Below are 25,314 nucleotides of genomic sequence, written 5' to 3'. Positions count from 1 at the left end.
AAAGAAGAAGTCCAGGAGTAGGAGAAGAATTAGGAGGCACAGGAGGGTTTGTATATTGCCGAGGTATGCAAACCTGGGGTCAAATGCTGATCTCTTGATTAGATGTGCCTGGCAACCTGGCGAGCCGATGTCAAAACAATAAGTGGCACAGTCTGACGAGAAATAGTAATGGGGAGCGAGTCGCTAGTGACTTAAAGGTGACTACCGTTAGGCATAATAGCACCCCTTGATCTGGCGCCCGCCTCATTCGCTGTTAGGTGACTACCTAGATTCCGAGAGGGCGATCTACTTTCTGTCAGACTGCCAATTTCTCCTTCGAAAGGCTTGGTGGGTTTCGGGAAAACCCCAAGCTTGGGGCCATAAAATGCTTCGTATTTATTCGAGTTCTGCCCCTCCAATGCTCTCCACCGCTGGCAAAAAAGGAGAGAATAGGGTGGAAATATTAAACTCCATCTAGACATAATGGGCTAAGGATGAACTCTGGAATAGTAGATCCCGACATAGGTAGTTGTCTAGCATGTGGTTGGAAAACCATCGTGTCCTTGATAATACTAATCGTGTGTCTAAGACTCTAATTGGACCTCGAGTCCTGAGGTCTTTCGTACAACAATGTCGTGATTGCGACGACCTCCGCATTTGTCAGCGACTCAGCGATTCTCTTTGTTTGAATACATATAATATACATGATACATGACAAGCAATCGTTGACTACCAACACTGACATACATCGAGAAAATGGCTGATCATGACAACATTGCTGTCCGGGGCAAGGACGTGCCTTGCCAACTCCATCTGACAGCTTTCATGCGTCCTGTTTCCCTTCACACTGGTGCATGGCGATATCCTGGAGCATACCCGGACGCCAACTTCAACCTTGCACACCTCAAATCCTTTATCAAGAAACTGGAGGATGCCAAGTTCGACGCCTTCTTCATGGCCGACCACCTTGCCGTGCTGAACATGCCAATCGAAGCCCTGAAGCGGAGCCACACCGTTACATCATTCGAGCCATTTACTCTTCTCTCGGCTCTCTCTCAAGTCACAGACAAGATCGGACTAGCAGCAACAGCATCAACAACATATGATGAGCCGTATCACATTGCACGGCGCTTCGCGTCTCTCGACCATATCAGCAACGGTCGGGCCGCGTGGAATATTGTCACGACTGGAAACCCAGAATCCGCCAAAAATTTCGGGCGTGATGAGCACATGGATCATTCCGATCGTTACAAGCGTGCACGTGAATTCTACGATGTTGTCACCGGTCTATGGGATAGCTTTGCAGATGATGCATTCGTGCGCGATGTCGAGTCCGGCACATATGTCGACCCAGACAAGATTCACGTCTTGAACCACGTAGGAGACGAATTGAAAGTCAGGGGGCCCCTCAACATTGCACGACCCGTTCAAGGCTGGCCTGTCATTGTGCAGGCCGGTCAATCCGAGCCTGGAAAACAGCTTGCCGGGGAAACCGCCGAAGCGGTCTTCTGCTCCCCAAAGGACATCGAATCTGCGAAAGCACTATATGCGGACATCAAAGGGCGTGCCGTTGCTGCCGGCCGCAGTCGCGATCATATCAAGATCCTGCCTGCTGCCTTCATTGTGGTAGGCGACAGCTACCAGGATGCACAGGAGAAGCGACTCAAACTCGACAGCTTGGTACATTACGACAGCGCCATTGCTTCATTGTCCATTGCACTTGGCACAGATGCCTCCAAATTCGACCTGGACGGGCCACTCCCAACTGACATACCCGAAACCAATGCGAGCAAGACTAGCCGTGCGGGAGTCTTGAAGGTCGCCGAGGAGGAAGGGCTGACCGTGCGCCAGCTCGCACAGCGATATGGAGGATATTCAGGACTTGCATTTGTTGGAACGCCTGAGAGCATTGCAGATGGCATGCAACAGTGGTTGAACGAAGAGGCATGTGACGGCTTTACAGTTGTACTGCCATTTTTACCGCAAGGTCTGGACGACGTGACTCAACGGCTGGTGCCAGAGTTGCAGCGGCGTGGCATCTTTCGCAAGGACTATGAAGGGACCACGCTGCGGGAGCATCTTGGTCTTCCGCGGCCAAAGAATCGTTTCTTTGCCTGATCTGAGAATGACGTGCTCGCGAGAGAAAATGGCACAATCGTGATAGGAGATACTGCTGGCGAGTTGCCGAGGCGTTCATCTCACCGCATTTGAAGAATCATGATTGGCGGAATGAGTACCAATCTTGTGTAGATCAATAATCACCTCGTACCTCCTGCGAGTTTGGGGAGCTCTGTACCGGGACTAGCTACATTTGTGAATGAAAATAAAGTATCTCAGGACGGTATGCTGAGTGTATCAGTAACCGAAGAGCTTTGGGAACGCGCTCCTGCAGAATCAAACGAAGATTGAGGGCAGTGGTGTCCGTGCCTGCCACCAATGTACGCGTCGACCGAGTCAGTCACTGGGCTCTCGTCGACAATATCAAGGTCCTTGACGCTAGCCTTGAGATGTTGAGTCAATCAAATAAGCTATGATGAAACAATATCTCGAGAGGCCATGGCAAGGAGAGCAAAGACGCATGCGGACCTTTCTTCCACGCTCCAAAGTAGAGAGTCAATCATCATTAGCAGAGTGTATCAGAGATATTGAACAAGCATTGCCCGTGAACTGTAAAGTACTGTTCGCGTGAAGGAGAATCGCATGAACTGGTAACTCTTGTACTCCGGCCATCGCCGTGAGAAAGCCCACCGCAGGGATGACTGGACGAAACTCTTGCAAAGCATTGGTCTCCGGCCTGGAAGCTTATTGTTCGGCGGCCACCGGGAATATTCAATACCCACAATATCCAAGAAATCAACTCGGTGATCGCCAGAAACGTGGTTCTGTCATCTCTGGGGGAGCCATGGGGAACTCTCTGGGGAACGTCGGCCGGGGAATAATGCAAGACCAACAAAATCCTTCAGGGGTTCGCCGAAAGCGCTCCGGCATCTTGTTATCACTCTGAGATATATGGATACAAGCTATAAAAGCATCCTTCTCTGGTATATCTGCCCCACGTCTTGCCCTGTCTTCCTTTCGAACAATTGCCCCCCTGAGTTGGCACTTTGCTCAACTTCTCCTTGACAACACGCAGTTTGCGTCAAGTACCCCTTACAGCTGCGACCTGCACCATGACTGTCCCTGACCACGGAGACCATGGTGTCGCCAACCTCGAACATGGACGTCGCCACTTTGGAGCCAAGTTGGTATTCATCGTCGTCTTCATCTGCTTCGGTTCTGCCAGCTTTGGCTTTTCCAATTCCGTCATCGGTTCAACCCTGGGACAGCCGTCGTTTCTGCATGCCATGGGCCTGGATACGGCCAAGAATGCAAATGATCTCGTTGCGGCTGTCCTGGCTGTTTTCTTCGTTGGGGGCGTCTTCGGAGCCTTTACGCATGCCTTGCTCGCGGACCGCTATGGTCGGAAGGTGTCTGCTTCGGTCGCATCGGTGATCATGATCGTCGCCTCTGCAGTTTGCACGGGGGCGAACAGTATGGGCTTGTACATTGCATTCCGCTTCTTCTGCGGTTGGGCGTGAGTTTCTGGGTCCAAGCTCCTGCTCCGTCTTATCCAGGATTAACACCTGTCATACAGAGCATATCAATTTCTTTGCACCATCCCGACGTGGGTTACCGAGATCACGCCACCTTCCCACCGCGGTGTTCTTGGGAACATCATTGCGGTCAACATCGGAGTTGGCTATGTTATTGCTTCTTTTGGCGGGGTCGGTTTCTACTTTGTGACGGGCGATAGTCAATGGCGCGGCATCACCGGACTACAGATGCTCTTTCCCAGCCTCCTGCTCGGTGCCATGTATTGGCTTCCCGAATCGCCCCGATACCTGATCGCCAAAGACCGACACGAGGAGGCATTGTCTATCTTGAAAACGCTACACTCCAGCGCATCCCAGTCGGATCACTTCGCTGAGATGGAATTTTACCAGATTCGGAAGCAAATTGAATGGGACAATGCGCACAAAATGACATACGTTCAGATCTTCAAGCACCGGACCATGAGGAAGCGAGCTTTCATCACCATCTGCCTAACATGGTGCATGGTGGGCTCTGGTGTCCTCGTCATCAACAGTAAGTCAATTTGAAGCACCGTTGCCTTTTGAACACGGACGACTGATATCTTTTGTTCTAGACTATGGCACTGCCATCTATTCTGCTCTTGGCTACAACGAACTCGACACTCTTCTCTTCCTGGGCGGCTGGGTCACCATTGTCATGCTTGCTCCCTTGCTTTCCATGACTTTCGTGGACAGAGTGAGCCGAACTTGGCTTTTGGCAAGCGGATTCTTCCTCTGCATGTGCACTTTGATCGTCGAGGCAGCTCTGCAGGCGACTTATCTTGGGACCACCAACTCCTCTGGTCTGGCGGGAGGCGTGGCCATGACATACCTCTACGTTTTCTTCTATGTGGTTTGCCTGGACGGCCCAATGTTCTTCTACATTGGAGAAATCTGGCCCTCGCAAGTCCGGGTCCAAGGATTTGCTATCGGTATCGCTGCCCAGAATCTTTCCAACATTGTATGGAGTTCGGCCGCCCCTGCTGCATTTGCCAACATTGGCTGGAAGTACTATATCTTTTTCATCCTTCAGGCATTCATCGGAGGTGTGGCCGTTCTGATGTACTTCCCCAACACATTGAAGAAGCCCTTGGAGGAGATTGCTGCCCTTTTCGGCGATGTCGAGGAGGTGGTTGTATTCCAGGGCGAGCTGGATGAATCACGCTTCGAAAACGGGCTCGGAGAGAAAGATTTGGGCAGCAATGCCGCGCAGGTTGAGAGTGTAGAGGTCGAGAAAAAGTGAAGTCAGAGCAAGCAATGGGGAGGCATGTGAGGCATCAACTTGTTGGACTACGTCCATGTATCCAGGTATTCTCTTCAGAACCGAGTCGGTATTTTGCTATTAGTTCCTGATAGATGTAACTGGGCCCGAGGCCCGAGGAGGTATTCTCAGAGACGTGTTGATTCAAGCTTCTGGGGCCTTTCTGATATCCCAAACAGTCGCAAGAGGTATTGACAGGACACTGTGTTAGATTACAGGAAAACCATGAAGGTGTTTCGGTGATAGCCGAGAACTAGGTCGCGAACCTTGCAGCCACGTTTCCCCTGTTTCGGCAAGTAGGTCCGAAGGAGAAGTTTAGTCTTGTTCGATAGTCTCGCGTTGTTGGCCTGGGGAAATCGAAACCTTGGCGGTCGGTTGGTCGCTCGCATTAAAGGGTAGAGCGAGCAACGACTCGAGTACCTCTGGTCTTGCAGTTGAGATTCTACCACTTTATTAGCACCGTTTTCGACTGGGAAAACATTCATACTGACACCCTGCAAAATGTCTGTTCCAGAGTATCGGGACCAAGGACCCTTGAAGGTCTCGGAGAGCTTGAGCCTTGAGCGTCTCGCTGGGAAATCGGTGTTGATTACTGGAGGTGAGGACTTGATTTGAGTGGAAACAACGTCCAATTCTGAAATCGAAAACAAGGTGCGGGTGGACTTGGGAAGGCATATGCCACAGCATTCATTCAAGCTGGGTGAGACCACATTCCCTCTGGCCTCTTCGGTGTCGATGGGAGGGAGGTTGCTTACAAGGCGATCCAGTTCCTATGTCACTATTGCCGATGTGAATGAGGAGCTTGGGGCAGAGACTGTGGCCGAGTTGGGAGAGTATGACCATGTCGATGCCCTCTTAGACTTCTGAGATATTAACATACAGAAAAACCCAGAAACTCTCAATTCATCAAATGCGATGTTACCAACTGGGATGACCAGGTCCGTGTCTTTGAAGCCGCGTCCAAGAATTCACCACACAAAAGCTGCGACATTGTCATCGCAAACGCGGGAATTGTCGGGCACGATGATATGTTTACCCTCCAAGGCGAGTATTAGATTCAAGGCCTCGCTAGGCAAGACTGTCCTTATTGACTGGTGACCAGAACCTGCTGGTCCTCCCGTCAAGCCCAATCTGAAGACCATGGAGATCAACTTGATGGGATTGCTCTACACCGTTAAGCTGGCTCTTCACTACTTTCGACGTCAACCGGTCGACAGCGACAGGGACCGATGTCTCATACTCAAGTCTAGCCTGGCAGGATATGTCGACCTTCCAGGCTCAATCCAGTATAATTCATCCAAGTTTGGCGTGCGAGGAGCCCTGAGGAGTCTTCGCCGCACCTCTTGGAAGGAGAATATCCGGGTCAACCTGGTTGCTCCATGGTGAGACGTTGTCACCACTGATGTTTGCTCCAACGTCGTCTTGATACAGAGTAGCTGACGGAACCATCCAATTGTTACTCACAGGTACATCCGCACTCCAATTCTGTCTCAGAAGGTTCAAGAGTTCCTCGACGGGAAAGGAGTTGGGTTTGCCCTGGTTGAAGACTGTTGTCGAGCCATGTTGTTCATTGCATCGGATCCCACAATCAACGGTGAGTCAAAATCGTATGGTTGTATCCGAATCCAGAAGTTGAATCTCTACAGGTCGGGGTATAGGCGTGGTATCTCGCCAGCATGCAAAGGAAGGGTATATGGACCTGGATCTTGATGACTATAAGGCAGGTCTCTATTCGGAATGGCAACAAATAGTGCTCGACACTGCTGGAATCCTGGTGGTAAGTTTTTTAACGCTGCTCGTGTATCTCTACTCGATTGATCTGAGGCTCACTATGAATGTGACAGCAATAAGGGAGACTGCGGATTCATGTCTGCACCCAGTTGTCTTCCACTACACGGGTCCCCGACTTGGTTATTTGTAGGATTGTCCCTCCCGTATATCTTTCTTCCACAATAAGATCGACCATTGCCGCTGCCACCTCGTCCGGTGTATTGGCCGTTCCCGCATCGTAATTGAATTTCTTCAGCTTGTCGTCGTCCTCTGTCCACATTGGAGTGTGAACCTTACTGGCCATGAACATATGATATTAGCAACCTGTAAAGAGGGAGGTCCATACTCCAATTGGCTTACCCGGGTGCAACGGCTACGACCTTGACACCATTGATCGACTGGGCATTCTTCATAGATCGTACGAAGCCGGTGATTGCATGTTTTGTTGCACAGTACAGGGCGACGGCATACTCCCCTCGAAGCCCAGCAACTGAACCAGTGATGAGAACCACGCCTTTTTTCTTCTTGTTTCCCAACTCTCTGATCGCTATCCTCGTGAGCTTGATAGGGTGGTTGACGTTAATATCCACTTGGGCGTAGCGTTCAGTCTCGGTGTCTCCCTGGAAACTTGACCACAACTGTTGATCTCAAGACAAATACCTTTAGCAAGGAGCCTCTTTTCCCAAAGTCATGGGTTTGATGGGGAACAAAAGGATTTAATCAGATGACATACAGGCTCGAAGACGCCCGCGCCGGCGACGTAAACATCAGGGACATCTCCAAACTCCTTTACAGCGGTACCCACGAGATTCTGGAGATCTTTCCAATCTGCCACATCGCATTTTTGAAAGATGGCGTTGGGAGACGTATCGACCATTTCTTGCGCTTCAGCTGTCAGCCTCAAATCGGCGACAACGATACGGGCCTCGAGATCCAGTGCCTGACGCACAAAGGCAAGGTTGATGCCTGAACCGCCGCCTGTGACAACGATTATTTTATTCGTGAGGGGAAAGGCGCCAAAGCCAGTCATACTGTACTGTTGACCCTCGATATGTCTAGGAGGGCAAAAGCCGTACACCAGGACGGACAATTGATAGTGCAGGAGAAGCTTTGGTGGCATATTAAGTACTCACTTGACCTGGCTACCTATGTATATGAGAGCTTAACTGGCCCGGGAAATACCGACCCAACGGCTTTGCTCATAGCACAGTGATCCACATCGGACTATAGACAGACAATCTAGAATACAAACGATGCAATACTCGGCTCGGGAATATGTCATCCCCCAAAGTGGTTTCCCTCGACCTTCGAGCAGTTGTTCTTCTCTGCACATCGTCCTTCGCATTGGCAAGTCTATAGATCACTCACTTCTACAATTTGCTAGACGGTTTCGTTGAGCCTCTCTCGTCGAGGTGGACAAACTGCTCGTACCATTTCAACGATTCGGGGTTGATGATAGTCGAGCTCGGAGTGATTTTTTGACCAGAGACTATTTTCTTCACGGGCAACTCGGTCTTCTTCCCATTCACAGTCATGGGAATCTCTGGCGTCTCGAAAATGAACTTGGGAACATGTCTTGGACTCAGATCCTTTCGGATATGAGCCTTGATGGCACTCTTCAGCTTCTCATCCAATGAGTGTCCTTGTTTCATCTTCAAGAACAGTAACACCCGTTCATCGTCGTCATGTGGTCTTCGCTGACCGATACAGAGGCTTTCTTCGATCTCTGTGAAGCCTGTCAGGCAGTTGTAGATCTCAGCGCTTCCGAATCGAACACCTGCAAGACCCGTCAGAAGGCTCAGGAACTAAGGCACTTAATTGGGGGGATTAAGCCAAACCAGATGGATTGAGGACACCATCACTTCTACCCAGGAACTGGACTCCTTGGGTATGAGGGTCCATACGAATATAATCTCCTTGATGCCACACACCTAGAGGAAACGTTTAGCTTTCTTGTGGCCGGGGTCGGAGTCTGACCACGGTCACACTTACCTGGAAACCTCTCAAAGTACGCCGAGCGGTACCGTTCACCATTTTTATCCCCCCAAAAGAATGCCGGCTGGGATGGGAAGGGTGCAGTACACACAAGCTCGCCAGCTTCGCCGGTTGACTCGATTGCCTGGCCGTCATCTGAGTAGATTTGTACTTTCATCCCCAGTGCTCGTGCCTGGCACCAGCCTGCATAAACTGGCAGACTCGGAGTACCGCCCACAACTGTATGATCTTATGTTAATTGAAGGACTTAGAAACATGAGGGGACTGTGAATCTTACAAGCTCCAGCAATGTCCGTGCCACCTGCAATACTGCTCAGCTGCACTGGTCCAAAGTTCTTGTAGACATAGTAGTATTGTTGCTCCGTCAGGACCGATCCTGTGCTGGTGATGACCTTCAAGGCGTCCAGATTCGGCATGCCTTCTTTTCTGATATCGGCTTGCTCCAGGAGGGAGAGGTAGTGGGCACTGGTCCCGAAGTGAGTGACTCGGTGAGAAGAGAGGATGTTGAGAAATCCCAGTAGGCTTGGCTTCATGGGTGAACCATCATAGAGAATTGATCTCGCCCCACTGAGCAAACCTGAGATCGAGTAGAGATACATGATCCAGTTGGTCTGTTGAGCCCAGACGTCAGCGAAACGTAAACAACAGCTTCATGGATACGTGAAATCCTACCGTTGTGTATTGAAGGTAGACACTGGTGTTGTTCAAGTCGATGCTCAAGATTTGCTCCAACTTCTGTTTCAGCAAAATCCCCCCAAGCGTGTGGACAAGGCATTTAGGCTGCCCAGTCGTTCCTGAAGAGTATACGATGACCAGAGGATGGGAGAATTCCAGTTGCGCAAACACTAGCTGCTCAGACACCCCAGAAGTGAATGTATCGAGGCTCTGGAACCCTTGATCGGGTCGATCTGGATACTTATCGCCGAAACGTGGCACAACGACAAGGGCCCCTAGAACTCCCTGCGTCTTCAGCCGAGTTGCCACTGTCCGCGCCTTGTCCAAACAAGGGATTCGCTTCCCATTGTACAGAACCCAATCATCGGCAAACAGGATCCTAGGCTGCACCTGCAGGAAACGGTCCAGAATGCCCTTCTCACCTGTTTCGGGAGAACAACACGTGAAGATGGCACCGATCGATGCTGCTGCCAAAAAGATGGTAAAGGTGGAAATGCTGTTGGAGGCAATGCAGGCCACACAGTCGGATTTTCGAACACCAGCTCGAGTCAGGCCATTTGCCAACCGTCCAACCCTATCTCGCAGCTGGGAGAGCGTGACATTCTCGATTTCGCCGCCTCCTTCTCTGACACCAGTCAGGATGGGGATGTTCGACCCGGCTCCAGCTACGTAAGCCGTCTCAAGAATGTTCTGCGCGAAGTTAAGGCGTGCTTCTGGGAACCAAGTCGGTGTCGGATTCAGTCTCTTCACGTCCGAAGACGCAATAGCATATGAAGGGTGAATTGATGCCTTGACGCGGGTAAATTCCCACACCAGCATCCAGAATTGGTTGAGAGATTCTGTTGACCATTTCCACAGATCATGATAGTCGGCTGAGATGCACGAAGGTAGAGTTTGTGTTAGCTAAGCTGTGTAGAGAGTGAAAACAACTTGGAAGTCGCCCTTACCAATATTCAGCTGATATCTCTCGTTTGCAAGACGTCGAAATGCCTCGATGTTCGTGGAGGTAGGATCGGGGTGTTGCCAGAGCTTCACCAATTGCCCCGACATTTTGTGAGATAGCTATGACCACTTCGCAGTATTGACTTATAGCTAAGGCCAAGTTGCATAAGCCATCTGTGTTTTGAATTATGGCCACCCAAGGCGGAGTCTGACCTTTGAGACGGAAGAAGTGTCGCCAGCTCGGCGTCTGCCTCGGTACGGGAGGGCTTTTTGAACTAGCTATATCAGATCGGGCCGAGTTTGGCCAAGGCCGTTGAAGCACAAAATACCGACTACGAGGTGGAGTAATATGGTGGAGAGGAGGTTTAGAGAGGGGCGCTGGGAAGAAGTCAAGGGGCTTAGTCTTGCTTTCGCAGGCTGTGGGGCGGGGGGTTGGTCTAGGGCTTCGGGAATCACCGAGAGAGTAGGAGCTAGTCCTGTTTCATGTGTGTCATAATCTCAGATGTATTGATTTCATTCTCGGCACAGAGGCTTCTCAGGACTATATCACATGGAATAATGAAGCTCCGGCATCTACATGGAGGTTCACACCTGTGATTCCCGAGGCCCGAAACCCAGACAAGAAGCAAACTGTTTCCGCAACCTCCTCCGGAAAGGTCAACCGGTTCATAGGGCTCTGTGCTTTGGAGCCCTCGTAGAAGTCTTCGCTCAGCCCTGCCCCGCCACCCATCAGCATCGGGGTCAGGGTGAATCCTGGAGAGACAGCGTTGATGCGAATGCCCTGAGGCGCATATTGCCGTGCATCTACCTTGGTCATGGATACCACGGCGTGCTTGACGCTGTTGTAGCACGACAATGTTGGCACAGACGCGGTACCAGAGAGGGAACAGGTGTTGACGATCGAACCTCGAAATACACGTTCTCTGCGTTCGTCTCCCAGTGACCAGTCGAGGGGTTCTTGTTTCAGCATCTGCTGCACCTCGTACTTGGTGCAGAGGTATACCTGTTGAGGTCGTGTCAGTCTTTGACTCGTCATACTGCTCTCATATCGGTAGCTCTCATATCGGTAAAATGACTAGGGATTGATTACCCCTTTCTCGTTGACCCTGTACAGCTTCTCGTAGAGGGCGACATCGGTTTCGTGAGTTCTCGTCCCTCCCAACCCAATCCCTGCATTGTTGGCTGCAAAGTCCAGTCGACCGAACCGGCTCACGCACTCATCGACCATTCCTTTGACAGATTTGGTATCCGAGACATCTGCCAGGTACAGCGCAACCTCTGTAGCACTTGATACCTTCTCGACCAATTTTTTGGTCTCTTGGAGACCTGCCTCGTTCAAATCGACGCAGAGGATCTTAGTGCAGCCTTGCTGGGCGAGCTTGATTGCAATCTGTTGACCCATCCCTAATAGAACGTTCAGCCTCAACGAGGCATTTCAACGCAATTTATATCTGCTCACCTGAGGCTGCGCCGGTCACCAAACCCACTCCCTTCTGAATAATTGGGTCCATTTCAAAGGTAGTCACGGATACACAGCTGTATATGCTATTGTTGGGGCAGCAACTAGATGTACTTCGAGTCTCCTCAAACTATTTTAAATTTAGGGAACCGAGATACGGCTGGCCACATATCCTGAAGTCCTGGATTGCTGGATCTATGGTCAACCTGCCCTAGGCCGCTATGGTTCGGCGTCGGCCCATGGGTTAGGGTTGACACTCGGTTGGCGCCGACCAAATGGTACAAAGAGGAGATACAACGGGCCGAGGGTTTGTGGAGAGAGTATAGAGAGCCTTTTATTCTGAACAGCTTACTAGCCTGACAAAAAGACCACTTTGCACATCAGACATTACAGAAGGCCAGCATATAGCTAATATGGCTGGAACATTTGCAGGTGGCACAGCTGTCGTGACCCGAGCTGGCTCTGGTGAGCATATTTTTTTTCAAAAACGATAGAGAGGACTTCTAATAGCCTTTCAGCCACAGGGAGAGCAATAGCACTTGCATTTGCTCGAGACGGATGCTCAAACCTAGCCATTGGCGATGAGGATAGCACATCGCTTGAAGAGACCGTCAGTCTTCTGCGAAAGCAATATAACACGCTCAATCTTCTACACAGCGAGGTCAACTTCAACAACGAGGCTTCTATTTCTCGTTTCATCCAATCGGTAGTCGACAAGTTCGGTCGAATCGACTTTGCAGCAAGTCTGGCTACGCATGAACCGCCCGCTACTGGTGCGCATGAAGTCGAGGAACGAGAGTTCGACCTGGCTTTCGAGAACAACCAGAAAAGTGTATGTTTCGTTGGTCGCTACTCAAATCCAGTCTGTTTCCTTTCCATACGCCTTAACGACTGACATATATTCCTTGGTTCTGGGATGAAGATATTCTTCTGTTCGAAAGCGATCTTGGGTCATATGGTCAAGCAAGAACCGCTCGAGGGACAAATCACTCGTGGCAGTATCGTGAATGTCGCAAGTATCGCCTCAACTGCGGCTTTGCCGGGCATGCACGTGTATTCAGCAACCATGGGTGGTGTCTTTGGCTTGAGCAAGACGGATGCCTATGACTACGCCACTGACAGAATTCGCGTCAATGTGGTTTCCCCGCTCATGTTCTCACAGCCGAGCCTTTCTGCGTTGCTCGATGAACATCCCTTTGGGCGATACACTCTACCAGAGGATGTTGCTAACGCTGTGGCGTTTCTTGTTGGGCCACGTGCTGACTTCATATCGGGTATCACTCTTCCCGTTGATGGTGGCTATCATTTGAAGACTGGAGGTCCCCCCAGATAGCTGTTGTGCTCATATACGGACAGACTGTTATCGGTTGAAAGTACGGGGAGCTTGCATCAATGGTGATATATCAGCTTCCATCCAAGATAGGCTCGTCAACGGATACCTATATGGGATGAGGCCTTCAGCAATAACCAGAGGAGTGACAGACCTGATCGTTTACTGCCTATTGATGCTGTCTAATCTGGACATGTCCATGTATTGGATCGCCTGATTGGATTAACGAAGGACCAAAATCACCGAAGCAGCTAAAGGAGCGGAATGCGGCATCTTCTGGGTGTCGGTAGTCGCCGAATACTGACTGGCAGCACCTGTGAAAATACTAGGTATCTTATCTGTAATGCCGTGTAGCCGTTGAGGCTCAAGCCTGCGACCAATCAATCCATTCCGCTCAATGACGGTTCTGACATGTTGCTGTTTCGTGTTTCGAAACAGATCCAATGAAGAACACCTGAGAAATTCTATGGGATATCTCGTCTCCGTGTCGCCCGCGTCCTTCACGCCACCGAGATGGGGTTGTCCAAAAACTGAACGGGAACATCCACAAACTTGCTCCTCAGATACTCAGCCACTCCTTTGCCCAGCATGTCGATTCTGGTGCTACTGGCAGCACCTCCACCTAGAAAGTCAAGAAATCGGAAATGGACAGCCCAGATCTGAGGAAACTCGCACCTCTCGACTGTAGTGCCTTCCTTGAAGTCTTCTCCCATCAACTCGATGATCTTCGGGACGGTCAAGTATGACTGGAGCCACTTGTATTCGTTGGCACTCCGGACAAAGAAGCCGACGTTACAATTGTCTCCTTTATCCCCAGATCGCGCATGGGCTACAGAACCCAGAGGGAAAAATCGAGTCTCTCCAAATGTCTCGAGCGGCGTAGGGTTGTCGGTTTCCTTGCTAGGTCTCTTACCAGGCGGTGGTTCCGTGATGCCATGGTGTTGAATCGCAATCTTTTTGCCCTCGAATACCACTCGATGTGGCAAAGAAGTATAAGAAATAACCCCGGGGAAAAGCTCCATAAACATCTTGGGGGCCATGGTTCGGAAATCTAGTGACATATGATACCCTTTATCAAAGTGTCAGTCAAGGGGAATCAAAGGTGAGAGCAAGGGCTTCTAACCTGCGTAAAATTGCATTCGGAGTGCGTAGACGTGCTTTCGAAACACCTCCTCACTGATATCTTCGGCTTTCCTGCCTTTGACGAGCACCCGATAGCCAACAGTTCCTAGCGACTGACGAGGTGGGTTGACAGCTGCAGACCCGTGGCGTTCGATGCTAAGTTCGGAGAAATTGGCGTTTCGAAAGGCGTATTCTAATTGTTGGCGCATGAATCTCTCTTTGGCGTCGATGTCCAATCCGTTCATGTAGAAAGTAGCTTCAGCCTGGTAACCCCCGATTGCAACCACAATGGCTTTGGTCGTCGGTGGTGGCGGGCTTCCAACCGCACCCGAGATGCGAACGCGGTCTTTTTTGCCGGTGTTTTCGATTTTAACGTTTTCAATATCGGCGCAGACATCCGAGTTTATGTACTTTGTGCCTTGGATCTCGTAGAGAAACTGTGCTCGTACATTCATCTCATCGACAAATCCTGCAGCTTCTGGGTGCTTTGTGATGACAACGGTGCCGTCGTGGGCAATTTCGGCGATGGGAAATCCCAGGTCCACAAGCCCATCTAGATATGGTCGCACTCCGGAGAAGTTTGCGCCCGTCACGTAGGGACCACATTCAATCAGGTCTGACAAGTGGTCAGCGATCTATGAATGGAACAGAAGAGACGACAAACTTACGTCCCGCGATCAAGGCACCGGCTAATTGATCCCAAGCATCGTGCGGCCAATCGTGCCACCAAGCAGCAAGCCCAATGACTGGACTAGCATCTGTGACACGGCCGCAAATAACGATATCTGCACCGCGTCGTAGAGCCTCAGCGATTCCCCATGCGCCAATGTAAGCTACACCGCAGTAGGGTTTCCTATCCCAATCCTCTAATTTCCGTTCTGGGTGGTCGAGATGAACGATACCGCCGAGTTCTTGCTGTCTAGCTGGGTCGACAACGATTTCAGAGATGTCATCGCCTTGGACATATGCGACTTTCAGATGACCCTGCCCATGCTTCTGGCAGATCTCCATTGCTTTCTTCGCACATTCGGGTGTGTTGAGGGCTCCGGCATTAGTCACGCATTTTATCTTCTTCTCCGCAATAATGTCGATACAGTCGTCCAGTTGTTCGAGGAAGCCAACCTCGTATCCCTTGGTGGGGTCATTGTGCTTTCGAATGGCGTTCCAAGCAATGTTTAACTCAGAGAGCCAGTCCCCAGCGATTGCATCCAGGTAGCCTTCTGTCACCATGCGATGCCTAGCCTAGCCGTCAGTTATCCCAGGTGTCTTTTTCGTTGGCGGGCTCGACTCACATGGCATAAGGACAGTCTTCCATTGCGCCGGCCACATTGCCAATGATGATAGGCCGTTTCGGCTCCGTCGTCAATGCAGGAGCCATGTCTACTCACACTCAGCGAAGGATAATGTGGAAGAGAGAGAAAGCAAAAAGTTGAAATTTGAATGTCTGCTCAAGGCACAATCGCCTGCCACTTGGGCCGCTCTAGAGCACCCGATTCTCTGTGCCATTGACTCGTACTCGGTAATCTGTCGCCGCAAAGTGGCAAGGCATGCCATATCCGAGCCTGGGAAGAGAGGGGGTGGTTCGGTAAACGCCGAACAAGCCTATATTCGCTCCACAATCACGACAAAGATCGGTCTTCAAGTACCGACGGACTGGCTGACTGGAAGCCAGTTCGCCGTAGGTACGATATCGACTCTCCCACGCATTTCTGATTGTGTTCTGTTGTGACTGTAGTATTTTGGACGGTCTATGGGATCTGCAATGAACGTGGCTTGCTTGAAGCTCTGCCAAGCCCAGGCACCTCATCAGGACCGCAGCGATTGCTGCCAATTGGTATCTACGAAATAGGCGGGAATGCTCCGAGGGTGTGGCTAACAGCTGAAATGTGCAAGTCACCGAGACCGCCTTTTCGTTTATGGTGTACTTGTAGCCAAGTGGCCGTTCGAAATGCGTGGCCTGATAGCCCAAGTGCCTAATCGCCATGGGTGGGGCACTACGTTCTAGGCGCACACGAGCCGCTAGTGCAGCCCATTAGCCTTAGCCAGGCTCGCACGCAGGCTGCCACGCGCCTAAACCATGGACACCCAGAGGTGGGTATACCCCCGGTCTACTCCGTACCATTCCAATAATGACCCTTCTCCCGCCCCAGCCTCATCCCCTCCCCCGCCTGTCCACCCCTCCCGCCCACAAATTGCCACGGCGGATTCTTTGCTGTTTGCGATCGGCCTGCGTCCGAGTATTTGGGAGCGTGTGCCCCGGCCTTCTCCAGTCTTCTCTTCCTCCTCTCTTGCTCCCGTTTGGTTTCCTCCGTTCTCTGACCATTGAATTCTTGGTCGTGCTCAACGCATAACCCCGCAGATCCCCCCCGTAACGTCCTGTACCCCGGCCACCTCCCCAGGGCCCCCCAAAATGCAGGCTTGTGACCGATGTCACCTACGCAAAACGAGATGTGACCGCCGTATCCCTCGATGCAGCGCTTGTGAAAAGGCTGGGGCCCAGTGTCTTCACGTGGACAAGCTTAGGTCACGCAACCTTCCCCGGGGATATGTGGAGAGTCTCGAAAGCGATTTGCGAAAGATCGAAGATGACAATCTCAAGCTTCAGAGACAAGTTGCTGCGCTTCAAGCACAGGTTTCGAATGCCACACCCAACAACCCCAGCACCATCCGCAGCCCCATTAATATCCAGGAAGCACAAGCCGAAATTGACGTCAATCCCTCGGCCCAGGTCAATCTTACACAGACCGAGACGTCGAATGGAGGTGAAATTTTGGATGGTCAGTCTCCCACCCAGGAGCGCAATGCTGTCATGACTGCGGCGTCAATGGCTTCTACAAGAACACCTGCCGATGATGCTGTCGCCACCGAGGTCGGATACCTCACGTTGACCGCGGCGGGCGAGACGCGGTATCTCGGATCGAGCAGTGGCATGGGCCTAGCTAGTATCATCAGCTCTGTTTTGGATCCGCAGCAGTCAGAGGGATACTGGCCGAAAGAAAACTCGAACCACCTCGATGAGCATAACTGGCGCATGTCCAGTACCGCGAGCGATGCGCCTCTTCCACCTCAGAATATCGCGATGCAATTTATCGAGGCATATTTCCAGCACACACATATAACGTTTCCCTTATTACACCGGCCCACCTTTCTAGCTGCCGTAGAACAAATCTACAGCAACCCGACATATTACTCCACGCATCCGTTCGATGCCTTCGTATTCGACATGGTGTTGGCAATCGGCAGCGCCAATGTGAACAGGTTCGAGGAGTCAATGGCAGGTACCGCGACTCACTACACCAGAGCCCAGAAAAAGCTGCACGAGCTCTTGAACATGAGCGGACTGGTTCCCCTTCAGACAATTCTTCTTCTCTCCCAGCATGGCATATTCAGCAACTTACGAGACACGAGCGGGAGCATATGGCACCTGATTGGCATTGGAGCAAGAATTTGTTTCGAGTTGGGCCTACATCTGGAGCCAAAACGGGTAGACCGTCAGACTGGACGGCCAGTCGTACATAGTGTGCCCATAACGTTTGAGGTGGAAATGCGGAAACGCGCATTTTGGTGCTTTTATAACCTTGACAGGTAAGTGCGACGTCCTTCTTCCTGTCGTCAAAGTATATCCATCTGACGCGGATAGCACAGGATAGTTAGCTTTACCCTTGGGCGCCCAGTGGCCATGCGGGACGAGGACATCGACATCTCACTTCCTTCACATTTGGAGGATGAAGAATTTGGTCCTGATCGGCCCATCGTACCAGATCCCGACCCAGCGGCCCCAAACATCTCTCCATTCTTGCACCTCATCAAAATCCGACATTTGTCTGGGAAAATACTGAGTACATTGTACGCTGCCAAACAGAAGAGCGACATTCCTTTGGAGGAAAAGGTTCGAGTCCGAAGCCAACTTTACGACGAACTGGTCGCGTGGAAGAATGCCACGAGCCTATTGAAACTAGGAGAACGCCACCACAACAACAGGGCATTTGTATCCTGCTTCCTATCGGCGCACTGGTATGATGCTGTGTTCAACAATGCAGTTCTGTTGCTCTACCGCCCTTCACCATACCTTCCTTATCCCGTCGTACCCACTAAGCCGGGCGAAGAGGAGGGCGATTTGCAACGACTATTTTCAGCGGCCAAATCGTCCATCACTTCGTACTATGAGCTACACCGGAAACGGCAGCTAAATTACTCGTGGATCACACTCCACGGTATCTTCATCGACGGGCTCGCCTACGTCTACGGAATCGGTCTGGCATTGAAGGATCCCAGTCAGGCTGCGCCCATCCCAGACTACCTGGAAATAATCAACGACACGCGTGCCTGCTCGAACATCCTTGTCGCAATCTGCGAGAGGTGGAGCGTCGCTCGCAGCTCGTGCGAGCTCTTTAACCGCATCAGCAACGCTGTGATCCGAGATGCCATCAACGCTGCGGCAAAGAAGGATCTGGCCCCATCTGTATCGGCACAGAACCAACAGTCTGGACGCATCCACTCACTTCAGGCAGCTACTACAGTCGATGGATCCTCCTCTTCAAGCCACGCGGTTGGTGACAACCTGCAGGGTTCATGGCAGCTGGGGTCCGGCCAATTCGACCTGTTGTCGTCAATGAATCAGTTTGACCACATGTTCGTCGCGGACGAATTCAGACAGTACACGAGCGCGTTGGACATGCCTGATCGCTGTGACCACCCTATGCCAAGCGAACTAATCACAGGGTTTTCACAAGATTGGCCATTCGAAGATGCGCCATTAGTGCCTCAAGGTGCTTTTGGTATTCCCATGCAGGGGGGAAACAGACTATGGTGATTCTGTTTGACTCAAAACCTCTGCCGGAGTGAAATACTTGGGCGGCGGGTCTCTCCAGAATTGCGAGTCTCTATTCTCGCTCTTTAATACTTTCAGCCTTTCAAGATCCACAGTCTTGCATTGTCCACTGCCGCGTGGCGTAATCGGCATCGTCATTGGGAGTACTGCATCTGGCGTTCCCATAGCCCACCTTGGCCAGAAGACTTGGGAAGCACGCAATCTTCTCCTGTGGCAGCCTCTCCACCTCAATCAGTACACGTATCTGTACAGAGGCGACTTATCTCCCATATCCAACAACATCTCTGTGTCCAAATTAGCGAAGTTTCCGTTGGCTTGGAATGGGGCTAAGAAAACATACCTTCGGTATACATTGACCTGACCTCCTCCTCGGATATCTGGTCTCTCTTCGTGTTCTCACGTTTGTAGGCCCACCTCAGGACAAAGGTTGATGCAATTGCAAGCACGCAGCACGCGGTCGACACACCATAGCCGGTCCAATAACGAGGGGCTTCTTGGACGAGGTAGATGTTGGAACCAATGGCACCGCCAAAATTTCCCATCATGATACTGACAGCGAGACCACAAGCACGCTTTGAAGTGGGTGCTAGATTATTGGCCACCCATGACACCAGCGTGATGACTGCAGGATAGACGCCGATTGTAATGGGGAACAAGAAGGCGTATGTCAAGCCAGGCAATTTGGGGTGAGGGATGACCAGCAGTGCGAGGAAGCCAACCATAGATATCGCATATGGAACCACCACAAATGGCCACCGAGAACGACGCCGGTCAGCGAGCCAGGAGAACCCGATTGTGGAAACGAGCCCAGCAAAGTAGACCGGGATGGTGAGAAGTTGAGCCTGAGCCGAAGTGTATCCCAGGTCTTTGATGATGGTGGGCGCTGTGAAGGTGAATGCGTACACGGGGATTCTGTGCAGCTGATGTTAGCCAACAGGTTCGAAGAATGAGGGTCCGATGGTGTATAGGCTGCCTACGTGTTGCCCCAGTATACAAAGACGGTAAACCAAATCTTCCAATCTGTGAGAGCGGCCACCAGGTATTTGGTGTGGAAATGGTCCATGGTGTCGACTCGGCCCTTCTCGGTGCCTGAGTCGCGTTCGAGACGATATCGAACGAATCTCTTCTCTTCGGGGGTCAACCAACGGGCACGCTCGGGTGAGTCCGGCAGAACCCAAGGTATTGTGAACCCCATCAACACTGTCACAATGCCTTCAAGGATGAAGATCCACCGCCAGCCGGCAAGGTCGGCAACGCCGTCCATCTGCTGGATACCGAATGCCAACAGACCAGAAAAGGCTCCAGCCATCGAGGCCGCCGAGAAGAACACGGACATACGTGTCTGGACCTCGAATCGGCAGTACCATTCAGAGACCAGAAAGGTGGCCGCAGGGAAGAAACCAGCCTCGGTGACTCCTAGGAGGATGCGGCAAACGAGCAGCCCGTGGTAGTTTTGGACGATTCCAGTGCAGACAACAACCTTTAGGAAACAATTGTTAACCACGATGCATTGTACGTTGGATGACTATCTGTTCACATACCGTGCCCCAAGAGACCACTAAGCATGTCATCCAAATGGAGGGTCGAAGCAGCTTAAGCACAATGTTGCTCGGAATTTCGAAGACGGCATAAGGGATGAAGAACATCTGTTACTCCGTCAATAAAGAAAAAAAAAACAAAGAGTGTCCAGAGACCAGGGACATACGGTTGCCGCCAAGTTATACTGGGTCCCTGTGAGGTTCAGATCGGTTGCCATTCCAGCCACTTTTGCATTCCCCAGGTTCCCCCTATCCAGGAAGGCAAGGAGATAAAGCAGGGCCAGTATTGGGAGGAGCCTCCAGTCAATCTTGCGGAGGACCTTCTGTGTCTCTGCAGCATCGTAGCAGGGGACTGGCTGTTGGTTGACCACACCGCTATCGTATTCAACGTGGTCAACGGGGTCGGCTTCGACTGTGTCGACCCCATTGTTCTTTTCGTGAGTGCCGCTCCATGCCATGATGAGAGAACTCTTATTGATACCCGCTGTGAGAGTGCGGGGAGAACGAACTATCATTGAAGACACCGCACATTTGACAGCTACACTGAGGCAACGCTTATATAAAAGTCTTTTCGGCTCTGTTGCTGCTTCGGCGACGCCCGATTCTGCACGCATGACCAGCTTCTTTCAAGGGCCTATACATTTGGAGTAATCTAGCTACTTCGTCTAGCTTTTCTATTCCGTAACAAAATACCAAGGGTCAATCCTGGTGGTTCAGGGTGGGGTATACAAGGTGGGCGCATATCTCAAGCCTTCTAATTCCTGTTAGCAACACCCACAAAATGATGTGCGGGAGGGAGCATGGGAAAACTTGCTTTCAGGTTGCCTGTTACAAGTCTTGTTTTCTGCGTGCAGCTATTATGTCCAAGGCTCCATTTTTGCTCAAGTTGCTGTTGTGTTTACCTTACACTTTCTTGATCTCTGCTTTGGCTACAGGAGATAGATTTGGTGGCTTACTGTCCTCTCTCAGCCAGATATTTGATATTCCAGTAGCTTGCCAACCGGGACAGAGGATGGGATTTCCTGTGGAGGTTGCCGAAGTCGGAACTCTGATCCGGGGAGGAATACGAGGTCCAAACCTTGTCGTCGAAAGAACAAGCGCCGGGAACCGCACTGAGGACAAATCAAGGTATTCTGAACGCTTCGGTATCCTCCAGCTCTTGGTATGGACTACGCCGAGATAATTGCTCAACATTTTTCGACACCCTTGGCATACAGAAGAGAATAGAAATCGTCTGGTGATCGTATCTAGGGATATAGCTATTCCTTCATCCTCGATCACCAGACGGTTTCTGTCCCCAACAGCACCAGGCGGCGGCATTCTTGTAATATCTCATGACTTGAAGTAAAATGCTATAATTTCGGTGACCTTGGCCGGCACCGAAACACGCGACTCGCTTGTTTCATTCGGTCCGCGGGCGTGTGATTGGATTCTGGCTACACAAGTTTGCCTCGGCGTAGTCCGGTTATAGGACAGGAGGGCCAAACAGAGATTGAACATTCTTGATAGGCTTCACTACAATTAGAAAGTGAAATACCACCTTTACCTCCAGTAGGTCGTACAGCTATCAACCATTCTAACGCCCGTCCCGTCCTCCATCGTGGTACTTTCTACCTTCGCCCTGCTTGACTGTCGATTCCGACATGGGTTCAATTAATGCCTTGACCAACGGAAGCCATGAAGTCCGAGAAGTCGACATTCTCATTATCGGCGCGGGCTTCGGTGGCTGCTATGGTCTCTATAAGTTCCGTCGTCTAGGGTTCAACGTCCATTTGTTCGAGGCTGGCTCAACTCTCGGCGGAGTCTGGCACTGGAACAACTACCCTGGGGCTCGTGTCGACTCGGAGATTCCATACTATCAGTTCTCGATGCCCGAAGTCTGGCGCAAATGGAACTGGTCCGAGAGATTTCCAAGCGGAGAAGAGTTGAAGGAGTATTTCAAGCACGTGGATACGACATTAGACCTATCTAAAGATATCACCTATTCCGCCAATGTTATCGGCGCCGAATTTGACCAGTCAACCGGGAAATGGACCGTCACGACCGAGAGTGGCCAGAAAGCGAGATGCAAGTATCTCATCTGTGCCACAGGAAGTTCATTCAAACCCTACTTCCCCGATTTCAAAAACCTGGACAAATTTCGAGGACAGCTCATTCACTCGACCCGCTGGCCGAAAGTGGCCAACACCAAAAACACCCGTGTTGCCATCATCGGGTCAGGCGCAACAGCGGTGCAGTGCACACAGGAAATTGCGAAGGAGGCACAGCACTTGACCGTGTATATCCGTACTGCCAGCATCTCGTTACCTATGTTCCAACGCCCATTGAGCGAATTTGAACAGCGAGTCAACAAGTCCACGTATGGACACGTGTTTGCCTACTGTCGGCAATCAAAATCAGGACTAGGGTACGATCCTCGGCCAGGCTCCGTCTTTGACTTGAACGATCAAGAGCGGGAAGAGCTTTGGGAGGAACTATGGAATCGTGGTGGATTCAACTTCAACCAGGCAAACTACCGAGACTTCTTGGTGGACGAAAAGGCCAACAAGTTGATGTATGAGTTTTGGGCGAAGAAGACACGTCCTAGGCTCAAGAATCCAGCCAAAGCGGCATTCCTAGTGCCAGAGAAGGCACCCTTCGCGTTTGGGACGAAGCGAAGCAGTCTCGAGCAAGATTACTACGAGTGTCTTGACCAGGACAATGTTGATATTGTGGACCTCAAAGCTAACCCGATCCGAGAGTTCACTGAGAAAGGCATCATCACCCAAGACGGGGTCGAACGTGAATTTGATACAGTCGTCATGGCCACGGGCTTCGACGCTATGACGGGTAGCCTGACGAACATGAACATCAAGGGGACAGACGGATTGACGTTCCGGGAGCGATGGAAGGATGGCGTCTTCACACACCTGGGGTTATGCAGCAGTGGCTGCCCGAATATGTTTATGATATATGGACCTCAAGGTAAGGACTCTGGCGATCTCGTTTCGCATTCACGCTGCTGATGACTGGACTAGCACCGACCGCCTTCACAAACGGACCGGTTTTCATTGAAAGCCAGGTCGATATAGTCGTCGACCTGATCAAAAAACTTGAGGCGGAAGGTATCAAGTCGATTGAAGCAAAGAGGGACGCTGAGGAGCAGTGGAAGCAAGCAATCCAAGAGGCTAACGACAAAACCCTGCTACCATTGACTGACTCCTGGTACATGGGGGCCAATATCCCGGGAAAGAAACGGGAACAGTTAAACTACCTGGGAGGCATTGAGCAGTACGAAAGGGAGTGTCGACAAGCTCTAAAGACATTACAGGGATTTGAGGTGATCTACAATACCGACAAGTAGCCAGTGATACCGCGGCAAGGCTTTGAGGACTGTTCAAAAGAGACTAGAGCATTGGATATATTGAGGTCATGGCATCCGTGTCAGAGGACTTGTAGCTTTAGAAAGACTGCCTATACAATGATACAACGTAGCATATGATCCGTAAATCATGGCATTTTGAAGAGTTTGGTCAGATTGTCTGCGACTATGAGCGAGATTATTCTGCCCACGTTAGCAACTCAGGAGGTCAAAACCTAGGACGGGTGTAACATACGAATGCGGTGCCATTCGGGCGAAATAGGTCCCAAAGCCCCGATAGAATCGCAGCGGCCCTTCTTGTTGCAGTACTTGACGAAAGCAATCTGACACACCGGCGTAGGTTGGTCGTCCTTGTAGGTTGGTGGATTGTCGTTGGAGCCTCGTTTTCACAAAGTCCAGAGGCATACTGAAAAAGGAGGCAAAAAATCCCGCCACAGTTGATGCTGTTACTACTCGTGCCTGCTCCGGGATGCTGGAGAACTTTTCGAGTTGGTTCTTCGTCTCGGAAAAGAAAGCAAGCTGTCCAAAGTTGGTACACATGGCGCGGACAACAGTCGCCCTGGCCCCGGTCCAAAGTGCGAGCACACCCTCGTTCTTGACGATCCGATGCAGCGTATCGAAGACAGAGCGATAGTTCTGCCGCTGGTCCATCGGCCTCATGCCATCAGACTGCATTCGAATTAAGGCCACTTCTGTGGGATTGCCGATGAATGACCCAAGGGCACCTGCGGCGATACCTGCCCCAGCGCGCTCTATGAATGTCATCTGCCTTCCACGCTCTTTCGCGCGCGTCTTGAGAGCATCTTCGAATGTGAAGAACAACCCAAGTCGGCTGGTGCCGTAGACCACCTGGCGAAGGAGCGCAGCCGACAGTCCAGAGTACAGTTCCAACGGTCTGCCCTGTTTGACAATATCTCGAGCCACGGTGAACGGACTGGCGCGCGGGCCACTTCTACTTCCTTCACCAGTCAATTGAAGTCGCACCTTCACCATGTCAACTGGCTGCAGGCATATCGTCGCAATTGACCCTGACAGCCCTCCGATAATGAACGGAAGTGCCACCTTGTACAGGGAGTGATTGGAAACCCTCGAACCAACCGCTGGAACTCGAACCCTTTCTGGAGGTGCCTTCTCTCTATTCAAGGCTGAGGTCTGTTCCGCAGCCTCCATAGCCACATCATACGTTCCAGGACACTTTGACCGGGAACAGGGGAGCCAAGGCGATAGATACAGAGGTGTTTTAGAAATTGCTTGCCAATACCCAAGGTCAAGGACCTCCTCAGCCGTAACCGGCGAGCACCGAACGCGGGGAATTTGGGCCAGCCATTGGGGTACCTGTTTCTCTGCACAGCCAAGGGGAACCAAGTGTCCAGCACTCTGCAGGGGTCGTCGGTATAGAAGGGGGAAATGGGGAAGAGGGTCATCCGTGTTGTATTGTTC

At 51.3% G+C, this 25,314-nt stretch overlaps 13 protein-coding genes across 13 annotated transcripts; 7 read left to right on the top strand and 6 right to left on the bottom strand.

Annotated features, from left to right (window-relative positions):
- Positions 1-735: 735 nt before the first annotated feature.
- Positions 736-2,097, top strand: AYO20_05679 (hypothetical protein; the record flags this gene model as incomplete). The annotated part of the gene is made up of 1 exon (XM_022643972.1): positions 736-2,097. One exon carries the CDS (start codon positions 736-738, stop codon positions 2,095-2,097), a length of 1,362 nt encoding a protein of 453 aa, XP_022499976.1.
- Positions 2,098-3,149: 1,052 nt separating this feature from the next.
- On the top strand, positions 3,150-4,833 carry AYO20_05678 (hypothetical protein; the record flags this gene model as incomplete). The annotated part of the gene is made up of 3 exons (XM_022643971.1): positions 3,150-3,553; positions 3,614-4,104; positions 4,166-4,833. 3 exons carry the CDS (start codon positions 3,150-3,152, stop codon positions 4,831-4,833), a joined length of 1,563 nt encoding a protein of 520 aa, XP_022499975.1.
- Positions 4,834-5,352: 519 nt separating this feature from the next.
- On the top strand, positions 5,353-5,906 carry AYO20_05677 (hypothetical protein; the record flags this gene model as incomplete). The annotated part of the gene is made up of 4 exons (XM_022643970.1): positions 5,353-5,449; positions 5,503-5,551; positions 5,619-5,684; positions 5,744-5,906. 4 exons carry the CDS (start codon positions 5,353-5,355, stop codon positions 5,904-5,906), a joined length of 375 nt encoding a protein of 124 aa, XP_022499974.1.
- Positions 5,907-5,991: 85 nt separating this feature from the next.
- Positions 5,992-6,701, top strand: AYO20_05676 (hypothetical protein; the record flags this gene model as incomplete). The annotated part of the gene is made up of 4 exons (XM_022643969.1): positions 5,992-6,233; positions 6,318-6,445; positions 6,498-6,628; positions 6,696-6,701. 4 exons carry the CDS (start codon positions 5,992-5,994, stop codon positions 6,699-6,701), a joined length of 507 nt encoding a protein of 168 aa, XP_022499973.1.
- A 276-nt stretch (positions 6,702-6,977) lies between these two features.
- AYO20_05675 (hypothetical protein) lies at positions 6,978-7,741 on the bottom strand (the record flags this gene model as incomplete). Its single annotated transcript, XM_022643968.1, has 3 exons — positions 6,978-7,259; positions 7,355-7,599; positions 7,654-7,741. The coding sequence occupies 3 exons, from the start codon at positions 7,739-7,741 to the stop codon at positions 6,978-6,980; spliced, it is 615 nt and encodes a 204-aa protein (XP_022499972.1).
- A 250-nt stretch (positions 7,742-7,991) lies between these two features.
- AYO20_05674 (acetoacetate-CoA ligase) lies at positions 7,992-10,341 on the bottom strand (the record flags this gene model as incomplete). Its single annotated transcript, XM_022643967.1, has 6 exons — positions 7,992-8,398; positions 8,460-8,552; positions 8,614-8,835; positions 8,894-9,227; positions 9,289-10,163; positions 10,239-10,341. 6 exons carry the CDS (start codon positions 10,339-10,341, stop codon positions 7,992-7,994), a joined length of 2,034 nt encoding a protein of 677 aa, XP_022499971.1.
- Positions 10,342-10,774: 433 nt separating this feature from the next.
- On the bottom strand, positions 10,775-11,744 carry AYO20_05673 (hypothetical protein; the record flags this gene model as incomplete). The annotated part of the gene is made up of 3 exons (XM_022643966.1): positions 10,775-11,236; positions 11,324-11,637; positions 11,693-11,744. 3 exons carry the CDS (start codon positions 11,742-11,744, stop codon positions 10,775-10,777), a joined length of 828 nt encoding a protein of 275 aa, XP_022499970.1.
- Positions 11,745-12,105: 361 nt separating this feature from the next.
- Positions 12,106-13,025, top strand: AYO20_05672 (hypothetical protein; the record flags this gene model as incomplete). Its single annotated transcript, XM_022643965.1, has 3 exons — positions 12,106-12,157; positions 12,211-12,524; positions 12,615-13,025. 3 exons carry the CDS (start codon positions 12,106-12,108, stop codon positions 13,023-13,025), a joined length of 777 nt encoding a protein of 258 aa, XP_022499969.1.
- Positions 13,026-13,522: 497 nt separating this feature from the next.
- Positions 13,523-15,522, bottom strand: AYO20_05671 (hypothetical protein; the record flags this gene model as incomplete). Its single annotated transcript, XM_022643964.1, has 4 exons — positions 13,523-14,091; positions 14,146-14,760; positions 14,813-15,381; positions 15,437-15,522. 4 exons carry the CDS (start codon positions 15,520-15,522, stop codon positions 13,523-13,525), a joined length of 1,839 nt encoding a protein of 612 aa, XP_022499968.1.
- A 1,032-nt stretch (positions 15,523-16,554) lies between these two features.
- On the top strand, positions 16,555-18,957 carry AYO20_05670 (hypothetical protein; the record flags this gene model as incomplete). The annotated part of the gene is made up of 2 exons (XM_022643963.1): positions 16,555-17,729; positions 17,790-18,957. The coding sequence occupies 2 exons, from the start codon at positions 16,555-16,557 to the stop codon at positions 18,955-18,957; spliced, it is 2,343 nt and encodes a 780-aa protein (XP_022499967.1).
- A 249-nt stretch (positions 18,958-19,206) lies between these two features.
- Positions 19,207-20,971, bottom strand: AYO20_05669 (hypothetical protein; the record flags this gene model as incomplete). Its single annotated transcript, XM_022643962.1, has 5 exons — positions 19,207-19,259; positions 19,316-19,887; positions 19,953-20,455; positions 20,517-20,621; positions 20,681-20,971. The coding sequence occupies 5 exons, from the start codon at positions 20,969-20,971 to the stop codon at positions 19,207-19,209; spliced, it is 1,524 nt and encodes a 507-aa protein (XP_022499966.1).
- A 1,185-nt stretch (positions 20,972-22,156) lies between these two features.
- AYO20_05668 (hypothetical protein) lies at positions 22,157-23,856 on the top strand (the record flags this gene model as incomplete). Its single annotated transcript, XM_022643961.1, has 2 exons — positions 22,157-23,477; positions 23,531-23,856. 2 exons carry the CDS (start codon positions 22,157-22,159, stop codon positions 23,854-23,856), a joined length of 1,647 nt encoding a protein of 548 aa, XP_022499965.1.
- Positions 23,857-24,066: 210 nt separating this feature from the next.
- Positions 24,067-25,044, bottom strand: AYO20_05667 (hypothetical protein; the record flags this gene model as incomplete). The annotated part of the gene is made up of 1 exon (XM_022643960.1): positions 24,067-25,044. The coding sequence occupies one exon, from the start codon at positions 25,042-25,044 to the stop codon at positions 24,067-24,069; it is 978 nt and encodes a 325-aa protein (XP_022499964.1).
- Between the last annotated feature and the right edge of the window lie 270 nt (positions 25,045-25,314).

This window comes from Fonsecaea nubica (assembly GCF_001646965.1).
Source record: "Fonsecaea nubica strain CBS 269.64 chromosome Unknown Scaff34, whole genome shotgun sequence".
NCBI lineage: Eukaryota > Fungi > Ascomycota > Eurotiomycetes > Chaetothyriales > Herpotrichiellaceae > Fonsecaea > Fonsecaea nubica.
This window is presented reverse-complemented; position numbering and strand designations above follow the sequence as displayed.